The sequence below is a fragment of the Echinops telfairi genome, unplaced genomic scaffold, assembly GCF_000313985.2.
Source record: "Echinops telfairi isolate 266 unplaced genomic scaffold, ASM31398v2 ScPeMD7_3;HRSCAF=10, whole genome shotgun sequence".
NCBI lineage: Eukaryota > Metazoa > Chordata > Mammalia > Afrosoricida > Tenrecidae > Echinops > Echinops telfairi.
In genome coordinates, this window is record NW_022103899.1 from 52,479,894 (window position 1) to 52,493,103 (window position 13,210).

At 44.0% G+C, this 13,210-nt stretch overlaps 1 protein-coding gene across 1 annotated transcript in view; it reads left to right on the forward strand.

The window, feature by feature from the left end:
- Positions 1–13,210, forward strand: part of NYAP2 (neuronal tyrosine-phosphorylated phosphoinositide-3-kinase adaptor 2) — a 325,661-nt gene that overhangs the window by 226,635 nt on the left and 85,816 nt on the right. The window contains exon 5 of the mRNA XM_004701652.3: positions 10,044–10,253. Coding sequence (XP_004701709.2) covers positions 10,044–10,253 — 210 coding nt within the window. The remainder of the gene's footprint in view (positions 1–10,043; positions 10,254–13,210) is intronic.

Sequence of the window (13,210 nt, forward strand, 5' to 3'; positions counted from 1 at the left end):
CCCAAAACAGCAATCAATGACCGCTCCTATACTGCTAAGTGAAGGGCCTACCTCACAGCGAAGAGCTTTCTAGCAATGAAAGCTGATCAGAACTGAGGAAAGCGTTCCCAGGAGTAGAGCCCCTCCTCTTTGAAGTTGACTTCCCCATATCGAAGTGACCTGAGTCAGCAGTTGCAGATCCACACAGCTTGCTTAGAGTCGGTCCATGCCTTTGATATCTTCCCAGGTCTCTCGAAGCTCTAAGAGGCCCTTGCTGAATCTGACACACATCTGAGAAGACACTTTCTGACTGAGTCCCTGTAGCACTTCAGATAAGATGGCTTCCCTGCCCAATGGATGGATCTACCTTGATCACTGTTCATTATTTCAATTGTTCTGTGGTTAGAATGGATGGGAGTGATTTGAATCCTGCTGATTGCATCACCCTCAGGGGACGATTCAGAAGGCTTGTGTGAGCCACAGGAAACAGAACTGCTGCTCCGAAACATGAGCCCCAGTGGTCACAGTCCCTTTTTCATCAGCACCAGAAGAGGCTGTATTTTATAGCTAAGGGTCCCTTTGTGAAAGAGTGACACTTAGAGCATAGCAGCAATAAGGAACTACAGATATAAATCCTCTTATCTAGGTCATCTGATCCATCTAGATGTTCAGAGAAGCAATTAAATGATACGGAAAATTAAATCTTTGAAATATTGCAAACAAATGCAAAATGGAATTTTTTTGTTCCCCCAATGACACAGAGTTACTGGTCATTTTTCCAAATAATATGCATATTTCCCCTAGGCCAATTGCTTCTGTTTTCTAGTCTCTCATGAGCAAGTCCATTAGACATGTTTACTGTTTCAACAAGAACAACACAGATGTTGGCCTCAGTCACGAGGTTGTGTTAGCCGACAAGGGCTATTGACTCATCCATGGTCCATGTGTCGGAAGAGATTGGTGAGGTGGAATTAAAGGCTGTGAGTCATGGCTTACATGGGGTGAAAAGCAGGAGTGATCATGGATAAGCTGAGTGTGCTGGGTCGTGCATGCAAACATTTATTCATTCTACTGATTTTCACTGAGGACATATTGTATGCCAGCACACTGTATTAGTCAGGAATCTTCAGAAGAACAGAACCAACAAGACACGCGCATGTGCATACACACACTATATCCATTCATAATACAGTTGCCAGTGAGTTGATTCCAAATCATGGCAATCCCAGTGTGCTGCAAAATGGAACATTGCTCCTTAGGCTTTTCATTGCAGTGATCATTTGGATAAATATCCCCAATGGCACTGCCAGGCAAGCACTGAACTGCTAACTGCAAAAGAGATAGTTCAAAGCCAGTAGCTGCTTATAGGGAAGAAGATGAGACTATCTACTCCCATCAAGATTTACAGTAACTGAATTCCTGCATAGAGTTTTGGTGAGTCGGCATAGACTTCATCGCATTGGGTGGGAAGATCATGTGGAGAGAGAAGATCACCCACCAGGCCTTGGACATCTGAGTGAGAAGCTGACAGGGTGGGCAGTGGGTTTGAACTGTCGAATTAGTTTTATTAGGAGTAACTGAGTACTTCCTTGTTTGGGCCATTCAGGAATATCTAGGTCTAGAAACACACACACACACACACACATACACACATACATACACACACACACACACACACACACTGAGAGAGATTTTAAGGAATTGGCTCCTGTGATTGTGCAGGCTCAAGGGTTCAAAGTCCGTTGGTCAAACAACAGGCTGGTAATCTGGCCATCTGATGTTTGAAATTCGTAGGTAAAGCAACAAGCTGGAAATCCAGCAGGATCTACATTATGCTCATATACTAGAGTCTTGAGGCAGAATTCTGTCTCCATTGAAAAGTTTAGTTTTGGCTCTTAATACCTCCAAGTGATTGGATGAGTGAAAAGAAGCCATTTTGGATGACCCAGGGCAGGTGTGGAGAGGAGAGAACATGGCAGAAAGGTAGAAGGACCACCACAGACTCAAAGGCATTGTGTTGTTGTTGTTGCTGTTGGCATTAGATGCTTCTGAGTTGGTTCCTAGTCACAGCGACATTATGTAAAACAGAATAAAACGTTGCCTGGTCCTGTGCCTTCCTCACCATTGTCATATTTGAGCCCATTATTGCAGCTGTGGTGTCACCTCAACTCCTGGAGGGTCTTTATATTTTTCATTAAGCCTCTACTTTGCTGAGCACTATGCCCGTCTCCAGGGATTGGTCCCTCCTGATAACATGCCTGTATTAGTCTGGGTACTTTGGAGAAACAAATCCACAGCAACTCACGTATAAGAGAGAGTTTTATGTAAAGAAAATGTGCATCATGAAAACATCCCAACCCAATGCTGCCCAAGCCCACAAGTCCAACATTAACCCATTAACCCAACACCAGTCCACAAAGTCCTCCACCTCACAAAACGGAGGCAATGATGCCGACTGCAGGAGGAAAGCTGAGTCAATGAACGAACAAGCATCTCAGCACTAGCAGGGGTCTCCACATGGCTGCTCCAGCACCCAGGGCTGCATCGGGATAGGTCCATGTAGCTTCTCCTTCGGGATGTCTTGTAGGAAGTCCATCTTGCAAGCTGAAGCAGGGAACTTCTAAGGCAGCTGCACCCGGTGCAACCATCACAAAACAAGAGACCCGAGAACTAGAAAGGCGAGGCTCACCACCCATTTATCCCTCCGCCTTTCAATTAGCCCCACATGTGATTATCAGCCAGGCTGGCACAATTAACTAACTCAATGCCCAAAGCATATGAAATAGAGTCTGACCCCGTCCTCTCTTCTACAGAGCATTCTGGTTACACTTCTTCCAAGACAGAGTGATTTCTCCTTCTGGCACTCTATGGTATATTCAGTATTTGCCAATACCATCATCCAAAGGCATAATTTCTTCTCTGTGCTTTCTTAGTCATTGTCTGATTTCCCATTCATATGAGGTGATTGAACATATACAACTGCATCAGTATACAATCTCATAGAAAGCATTGAAGTTGCCCAATACTTTCTTTTACGTGGATTCACAATTGAGTTGTCAAACAACACTATCTGCTTTTTCATTTAAGTTACACTATCCGTTCTGATGTTACACAGAACTCACGTACAACGTTAATAATTAAAGGGTTTATTAAGGGAGTTGACCTATTATAATGCAAGTGAGAAATGCTCATGGTACAGTTGTTGATCAGGAAATGTTACAAAGGTCTTTTAGAGCTGCCAGTAAATGCCCAAAGTGCATACGACTCTGCTATAAGTTCCAGTTTGAGATGCCCAAAGTTCCCCAAAGGCATTCAGCTCAAGCTGCCAATCCAGCTCCCTGAATGAAGTGTCCAGGGATACCCCAATCCAGTTAGGCTTAACCCAGAGACACTCAGCTCCACTTCTGTGCTTCAGCAAGTCCCGCTTGCCCAATTAAGTGCCCAGAGGCATCCCACTCTATAAGCCAGCCTCCTGCCAGAACCCACTCAGCTATACTTCCTTCATTGAGTGGGAAGTTTGCCACTCTGTTTCATGCTCTTGCTCTGGTTCTGTTGCTACTTCTCTAATGTCAAAGCTATCTCCTGGATAAAAGAGGTTCATAGCTGTGGTAGTTATATAATCTGTTGTCAATTGGAGTATTAAGAGTGAAGGGGTGGAGGTTAGCCTGTCAATCAGGTCACAACTTGATGATCTCATTTGGAGTCATTAAGGAGATAAATAGCTCACTGGAGGCAGGATACAGGCAGACTCCCTTTGAGTCATCTCTGTTGAGAAGACACATGGTGAGAAGCCAATCCGGAGCTCTGGAGCCAGAGGAGCCACGTGGACACCCCTGCTAGTGATGAGATGCTTATGCCCACACTGGATCCACAAGACTTTCCATCCACTGGCCTGTGATCTTCCTGCATTCAGCGTCATTGCATTGCATTCAGCGTCATTGTTTTGTGACTCAGAAGAGGACTTTATAGACTGGTGTCAGACATATGGGCTAATATCAGACTTATGGATGTGATCTGGACTGGGCTGGGATGTTTCCTAAATATTCAAGTGCTCTTGTCTATAAAACTCTTTCTTATGATTGTCTATAAATTTGTTTCTCTAGTCAACTCAGACTAACACAATAGTGCAGGTGTCTCAAGGTCCAGAGAGTGTGCTCCAGTTCTGACTCTTGCTGATAGCGAGATTGCCTTCTCTTGCTTCTCATAAACCTCGTTTGACCCCATCGGGATGGCTTTCCAATGAAGCCTGTTCACATTACAGGTAAATCCTATCAGTATCTTCCCCCACCTTCTTACCCAGACCCAGGAAAGGGGTTGTTTGTTGTTAGCTATCGACATTGGCTATAAGAGCTATCTTAAATAATTCACTGCCCTGGTAACCATCAATGGCCATGGACACGGATATATCATAAAGGCAAGACATGAGAAAATGTGGAGACTATTCTGGCCATGGAAGTGTTGCTCCATATCCCTTGTTTATCTATTTCCACACTATGAGATGTTGCAACAGGACCCAATCTGAGAGACCAAATGGGATGCAATAGTGCAGGTATTTCTAGAACAAGTTTTCCTTCACAGTCAGATTTCAATGTGAGAATCAGATTTTGAACCAGTACCATAAGCTCTCGTGGCACTGTGGGCTGGGGATGGCCTGCTCACTGTAGTCTGGCTGTTCAAACCAACCAACTGTTCCTTGGCAGAGATAGGAAGTTGTCTGTTCCAGGAAAGGTTGACGGCTGGGAGACCCTATAGCAGGGCACTATGCGTTGGAATCGACTCAGTGGCAGTGGATTTGGTTTCATTCGGTCACTCGTTTGTTTAATGAATGAATACACTAACCTGTGACTCTGGATAAAAGAAAAGTTCAGATACCACATCACATGTCCCTGCATTCTTTCCAAAGGATCATGTCCAAAATGGAGATGATCCTGAAATCATTTCTGTTTTCAAGAGGCTTTGGGGCAGAATAGGGAAATCTGTGACGCTGTGCACATGAATCTCTTCCTCTGTTGAAATCAGTTCGGTTGAGTTTCATAGTGTCTGACTATGCGGGACTCTTAACCTGCTGGCAACTCTTCATTTGTCGCTACTCAGGGGTTGCTGTACAACTTGTCATCTCTCTTTGCATTAGAAAACACATTCTGTAGGAAGCCGTCCTTGAACATGTATGAGAACAACAACTTGTTCTCGAATCAAATGGTCCCCATTTAGGCTGGTGTTTTCCTCAGCAGTTCTTAAACCCTGCCTTCCATTTGGGAGGCTGGCATTCAAGCACACAGCCACAGGCCCGAGGGAGGACTGCCGACAAATTCTTCAATCCCTTTGTTCAAGTTGCTCTTAATACACCTGCCAAATTCACAGGCGACTAACCTCTGGGATTTGAAGACAAAGACAGAAGAAAAAGAAAAAAGAGGGTGGGGGGGGAAGGGGCGCTTCTTTTTTGTTTCCAAAGCTGTATCGGGTATCAAGCTTTCATTTGGTACAGGCTAGAGACCAAGCGACACTCCCCTGGTTTGTCTGAGGAAGTGATTTGAATGAGAACAAAGAGGCTGATGCTGGTGGAGGCACCTTGCCACAAATCCTCCTCCTTTCATATTAAAAATATTGTCTGGATCTGCAGGCATGATACTGGACCTAACATTCAGTTGGAGAATTCTTGCTTGAGCTGGTTTGGATTCTCATGGGAGAGGGTTTTGTGTCTGTGATACACAGGAGGGAAAAAAAAGAAAAAGAAACCTTGTCAATGCTTAATGGCAGCAATAAAATAGATAGATAGATGATAGATAGATACAGACAGAGACAGACAGACAGAGACAGAGACAACCAGCCTAATAAAACTTATTGACAGAACGTCAATTCTGACTCATGATCCTGTAGAAGAGATTACAACTGCTCCATCAAGTTGTAAATCATGATTGAATCACACAGCCTCATCTTTCATCTAAGGAGCTGCTACTGAGTTTTAACTGCAGACTTTTCTGTAAAACTCACTGCTGTCAAAGTGCTTCTGGCTCATAATGGGCCTATATAGAGTTTGGGGGACTTTAAATCATTACAGGGGCAGGCAATCTAAGCCTCCCTCAGCGAAGCAGGTAGGTTTTCATTGCTGATCTTACGGTGAACCATCCAACCCCTAGTTCACAATACTACACAAAAACAAACCAACAAACAAAACTCACAGCCATCGAGTCGATTTCAAAGCACGGCAAGCCTAGAAGACTGGATAGAACTGCCCCTGTGGGTTTCTGAGACAGTGCATCTTTAAGGGCATAGGAAGTATTGTCTTTCTCCCTCAGAGCGCCTGGTGGTTTTGAACTGTTGGAGCCCAACACGTCTATGTCCGGGTGAAACAGATGGGCCAATAAAATTTTGAGGCTGTGACCTTCGGAAGACAGAGCTACATTTTATTTTGAAACAATAAACAGCTTGGAAATATCTATGATGTCCTTTTCTGATACTGGTATTATTTCATGTTGACACTGCAAAGCAAATGCTGGCTACAAAATGTGTTCTGATAATCTTATGCTGGAATGTATGACTTTTTACAGCATTTCAATGTTACTGAGACTTAAGCTTACACACAAATGCTCTAACAGACCTGAAGTTGTTCTGAGGTGCTTGTTAGGGATTAACCCTCCTGGATCAAGTGTTATCTCCTGGAATGTCATTTGTGACATGTGTTTATGCAACTGCATAGCATCTCAGAGTTGCAAGAGACTATAGCAGTGATATCTCCTGAATGCAGAAATATTCAACACACCCGAGAGGACAAATGGTTAAAATGTATTGAAAAAATACTACCTTTTAATGAGTGTTTTTGTGTGAATTTTTTAGTTTTCAAAATACTTTAAAATATAGGATAATATTAGATCCTTAAAATGAAATCTAGAATGTGCGGCAAAGCTGAGATGATCTGGACTTTATATTTTTAAAGAATGATGAGGACTAAGTGGAGGAGGAATTAGCTACCCCGTCATATTAGGCCCATCAAGGCCCTAAGGGGCAGGGGTGCTAGGGTTCTTCATCTGCTGTAACCCACCACCTCAAAGCTTGTTTATGATGCACGTGTTGTATGGCAGGATGTGCAGTGTGAATTATCACACTGCTAAAAGTTTATGACTATCTGATGGCCATTTAAACATAAAAATGTATAAAGAAAACAAAATACCAATTCTCCAAATTATTACTTTTAGGTTAGGTTAGGTTGTCTAGAGATACAAAATCAGTGCCATTCCTATACCTATTAGAAAGACCTTTGCCCCAACTCAGTTCAACTCTAGTCCCTGGGCCTGATGCGAGCCAGAGCATTCTGCAGGCTCATGTAGTTACAGGCCAATAACTAACTCCTGAAGGTGAAATGGGAAGCACGGAGACCATGGGCTGGTGGGTAAATAGTCACACAGATCTGTAGGCCACTGACCCCTCCCTGGGTTGTCGGCCTACGTGGCCACCCCCAGAGGCAGGCACAGAGTTCCAGCCAGCAGGGAGGGGGAGGGTCCGAGTGAGAGAGGTAGTTCCCCAGATCTCTCTTATGACGAGGCCACACTCTCAAGGGAGCATCATCAACAATGAGCGGTTGATTGGCTGGGCTCCACCCCTACCTCCACACAGGTGCATGTTAACATAAAACCCAACTGCCCCAATAGTCCATTTCAAAGGGATCACATTTGAAGTACACTTGTCACCTGGGGAAGTTTACAACTTGAGATTGCTAGCGAATCAGATTTCTCCAACTATAATGAACTCCATGTCATTTCAACACATTTACAACACTTGCTTGGGTCTCTCGTTCCTCTTAACAATGTTGTGTTTCCCATACACATCACAGGATGTCTAAGGAGTTGAGAAAAGAACTAAATTAGCTAAATAGCGAATTACAGACCTCTTGAGCGCTGTTCATGTTCCAGAAAATATGGTAGGTGTGAGAGACACAACAATAAAACAAACAAACAACAGTTCCTGGATTGAGGCCTTTCGGAAGAGAACTGGTGCATGCAGGGATAAAGAAAGCACCAGAGCAGGGCACAGAAAACCTTCTAAGATGCAAGTGACCCTAAGCGGGGTGGTGATAAAGACGGTGAAGGTTTCAGAAAATATTTGAATCTAGTAACTGGTCGAGGGCAGTTAACCAAGAAGAGAGAAGAGATAGGGGTGCCGAGAGGAGATGGGGATAGAGCGCGGCAATGGTGTTCTAAGGCTGAAGTGAGAGGAAGAAGCTACAATCGATTTGGTGTTCCTGGAGTACAATATTGATCAGAGAGTGAGGAGGTTATGAAGAAAGACAAGATAGTAGGGAATCTTGTGAGTCATCTTAAGTAGCTTAAACTATCTTCTGCGGATAATGCAGGGCCTCTGGAAGGATTTTAGGCAGTGCTCCATGGTAATGACGTTTGCATTATAAGCAAATCCATTAAACAGCTATTGAACTTCCACTTTGAAGAAACAAAGACAGAGTCGAGAGAGATAATGATGACACCTAACACCACTATTGAGACCTTGAACCAAAGTCAGAGAGGTGGACGTGGCACAAAACAGGCCACCTGGGAGAACAAGATACTCAGGGGTAAAATCGACAGAATCTGCTCACTGGTGAATTTAGAAAGTAACAGATAAAGAAAGGGACAACGCTTCAAGGTTTGAGGACTACCCTTTTGAAGAACCGCTGACAGTTCAGTATCTGCAGCATTGAGCTGATGTTATCCATCAGGCATTCGAGTGGACTAATTCAGCAGACGGTTACATAAATGAGCTTGGAACTTGGGAGAGTTGTGTAGGTTTCAGACAAAATGTTGAGAAATCATTTAGCATATGGTTGGCTGCTGGCTGAAGCCTAGAGATGCTTAAGGTCACATGGAATCAGAGAGCAGTAAACTTTGGTCAAGGAAACCACTCACCATTGCCATCTAGCTGATTCTGACTTATGCTGACCCTATACGGGATTTCTGGTGGTGTAGTGGTTACAAGTTGGGGGCTGCCATTCGCCTGGTTGGTAATGCAAAACCACCAGTAGCTCCCAGGGAGAAAAACTGGTCTTTCTAAGCTTGTAAACAGTTATAGTCTCAGAAACCCACATGGGGTCGCTGTGAGTCAGCATTGACTCAATAGCAGTGAGCTTGGTTTTATTCCATATAGGGTTTCTGAGGCTGTAAATTATTATGGGAGCAGATAGCCTCATTTTTATTCTACAGAATAGCTAGAGGGTCCTCAAACTTTTTAAACAGGGGGCCAGTTCAGTCCCTCAGACCTGTTGGAGGGTGGGACTATAGTTTTTAAAGAAAGCTATGAACAAATTTCTATGCACACTGCACATATATCATTTTGAAGTAAAAAAACAAATGGGGCAAAAACACTCAGCGGGCCAGATAAATGTCCTAGGTGGGCCGCATGTAGCCCACGGGCCATAGTTTGAGGACACCTCGTAGAGGGTTTGAGCTGCTGATCCTGCCATTAGCAGTGCAGCTGCTAACACACTATGCCACCAGGTGGAAAGAAAGTGTAAATAGCCTATAAATGGTGTAAGAAATAGAACACAATACAAGAAGGTAGGCTACACCATCAATCAGGAGAATTAAAGATTTAAATAAGAGAAATCAAGTTTGTCAAGTGGCCTGAAAAATATCTTCCAACCTGGTCAGCTAAAAAGCCCTACAGGATCATAGCAAGAGTTGGTTTAGTGGAGTGCACACACTGAATCCACGTCACATCAGAGAGTGAGGGAAAGATGAGAACAAACAGAGCATGCATGTCCAATACTTCATTAAACGCTTGCTTGAGATTGAGCATAAGAGAAGTATAACTAACGCAGTCTAAAGATTCCCCCGTGCTGTTCTGCTTGCAAAGAGTAAACTACATTTCCCAGTGATATGAACCAACATGGCTCAAAAAGATATGTACTATGGGGCCTGTATACCTTGCTATATTTCCATTTTGGAATCTCAAGCACAAGGATAACTTTTCAAAACTATATTGAGAACATTTGGGGAGAGCATGCTGTAATTCTGAAAAGGGAACTGTGGAAGGGTCCCATGTTTGCTTAATGGGATCTCACTCTGGTTTACCCACAGAGTCTACAGAGGAGCTGAAGGTACGAAGCCACAGCACGGAGCCAATACCAAAGCTGGACAGCAAGGAGAGAGGGCATCATGGGACATCCACCTCCAGAGAGCCTGGCAAAGCTCAGGAATGGGATGGGACCCCAGGACCACCAGTGGTGACCAGTAGACTGGGAAGGTCCTCTGTGAGCCCCACCTTGTTAGCAGGAAACCACAGTTCAGGTAAGAGCTCTCCTGTGCCACCCAGATACCTTCAGAGGTCTTCATATACTGCTTCTACGCAATTGCCCAAGGACAACGACCGCCTATGCCTCCTCCGTGATTTATAATCAAACCATGCCAACGCAGGACAACTCCATGTACATTTGAGTGGCATGGGTCTTCAAGGGTTGCTTTTTGAGAAGTAGATCAGTAAGCCTTTCATCCAGGTACCTCTGCATGGTTTCTAAGCCCCCACCTTTTGGTTAACAGCTTAGAATGTTAATGTTTTATACCACAAATTGTTTCCCTCTACTTATAGAGATAGTCTTTCCATAGGTACCAATGGATGTGACAGTAAACTGCACTCCAGGGAGCCCATGGTCCATGGTGACCCTTCTTGGTGTGGTCCAACACAGCAGACATGATGACCCCACAGATCTGGCCAATCTCCTCAAAAATATTGAGAGGCTTCATGTGAATTTCTTTTGATTTGCAGATTTTAATTTATTTAGAGGTTATACACTGTTTGGTTGAAAAAATAATAATTTAAATCAACCAAAGTGTGTTAAAGGAACAAATCCAGTGACACTCATCTATGTTTGTAAGAGAGAGCTTTATATTAAGAAATAATTATATATCATGCAAACATCCCAGCCCTGTTCAGATCAAGTCCATAAGTCCATTGCTAGTCCATAAGTGCAATATTAGTCCATAAATCTCTCTTCAGACTCACGCAGCCACACGTAATGATACAAAATGCAGGAAGTTCACAGGCTGGTGGGAGGCAAAGTCTTGTGGATCCAACGGTGGTGGATGCATCGCCAGGGCTCTCAGGTCTCAGTATAGCTCGGCAGCAGGAAGGTGAAAGTAGAAAGCGAGTGTATGGTGCACCTTCAGGGACAGAAAGAGAGGGAGGCTAGCCTCAGCCATTGATCTAGGTTGCCTTCCAATCAACCTGATTGACAGGCTAAACTCTGCCCACATGTTTCTATGAGAGCCATATTGGCATAGAAAACCTAGCTATCACACAAAGTACAATGATGATCTGAAAATAGCAGAGGAAGTACGTAGAAGTGCATCTGACTCTGTGAGATGGAGGCAGTAGCTGGTCATTGGGCATGTAACTAAATTCCCAAGTCTAAGTCAGAGAAGATTGACCATTTAAAGCTAACAAAGAATTTCACCAGTTGCGATTTAAAGTGGGAATGCCTATTTTGCATGGTTAGCAGAAAAATATTGCTGGGGATTACTTTGTGTTTCTTTGAACCCAGCTGTATGTTGCCACTGAAACAAAGTCCACTTCAGCTTTTCTTTTCCTCTTCACTGTAGTAGCCACTCAGACCAAGGGTGAGATCTGACAATTTTTTTTAAGCAACTTATATATGCTTTCAACCAAGGAATCCACATGTTGGGCTCACAGAAAACTGTCAAGTAAGATAAATAACATATGACAACAAAGCCCTCTGTAGTGCTCAGACTTATGCTCTGTAAACGTGTTAGCTTGCTGAATAGAGACCCATCTTTAAATGTTCTTTTTCAAATCAGAGATTCCTCCCAGAAAGCGATCTACATGGTTTGAAACTGTGGAATCTGACCGTGATGAGCGTGGTAAAATGGAATAGGAGGAATAAGCACCTATTTCTGGGAAAGAGATGTTTCTGGAACTGTATCCAGGCAGAGGCCAAGCAATCGCTTCCTCCGTCATAGCCGACCAAGTACGTCTGTGATGGTGAAACCCTAGGAGGCATTGCTTGATTCAGTGGTGGAATCTTTTCCTTCCGTGCAGGAAACCATGGCTTGAGTCTCAGATAATACACTTCAGGCAGAGCTACCCTGATCCCTCACCGGAGGCTTGCCGGTTGCTTGGCTGCTGAACTTTCTGATTAAGGGAGATTAGGAAGAAAGGCAGGGGCATCAGGATCTACTTTGGAAAATCAGCCCGTAAACAAGCCCCCACCCCACCCCCATCTGATCTGCAGCTGACCACAGGGATGGCACAGGACCCGGCTAAGGGGCTTTCTGTTGTGTTTGAAGGACCATGAGCTAGGAATCCACTCAATGGCAGCGAACAGCAACCTGGAGAGCCAGGTGAATCGCATGAATCCAAATCTAGAGAGGAAGGCCCTGTGACTGGAACAGAAACGGAAAGTGATGCTTTTGATCGTCAAGTACACACAGCGATGCTGTGTTCTTAGATGCCCTCGAGCTCTGGCTCCGCCCTACGGGTGACAAAACACAAAGCCACGAAGGGGAAACGAGTGCTTCGTAGGAGAAATAAAGCCACTCCAAAGAACACGCGCACTTTAAACATTGTGTTTTGAAGTAAGTGGAAGTAACAGAGCAATTTAGTTTTCCAATCAATCATTTTGATTTAAGTCATTCCTGGGCACTGATTACAATCCCACAAGGTGTCAGCCTTCTCACCATTTCCTTCCTGTGTTCCCTGTTGTTATTTGTCTGGTTTCCCCTCCCTCCCTGCCTTCCTCTCTTTCATTTTGAGCCAAGGCTGCCCTTTGGGTTTCCCTATAATTGACTGTCCTAAGGAGCACATTACTTCTGAATTTATTTTACAGGCCCGTCTGTTATGTGGCTGAAAGGTGACTTCTGAAAGTGTCCTAACTTTCAAGGAAGAAGGTCGTTTTAAGAAGGAGGTTTCTTCCAGTATTTTCAGGCCAGTTCAGCCTGGCCTTTTTCACTTGTTTATTTTTCAGATCATTTTATTAGAACATGTCAGTCACACCCCATTCAATAGTTCTGTCATATTAACCTCTGATCCACAATCACTACCACAAAGCATCTTCTTCCTTCTTGTCCTCTTCACCCTCCCAGCCCTGTCTACTCGCCAGGAATCCTTATTCCAGTCATTGTCTCTATAGTTTGCCCAACCTGGGGTTCATATACTGAACAACCTAGAGAGATGCATCACAGAGGGTCCAGAATGCTTCCAATAATAACAAAATACAACTGAGAAAAGCTGT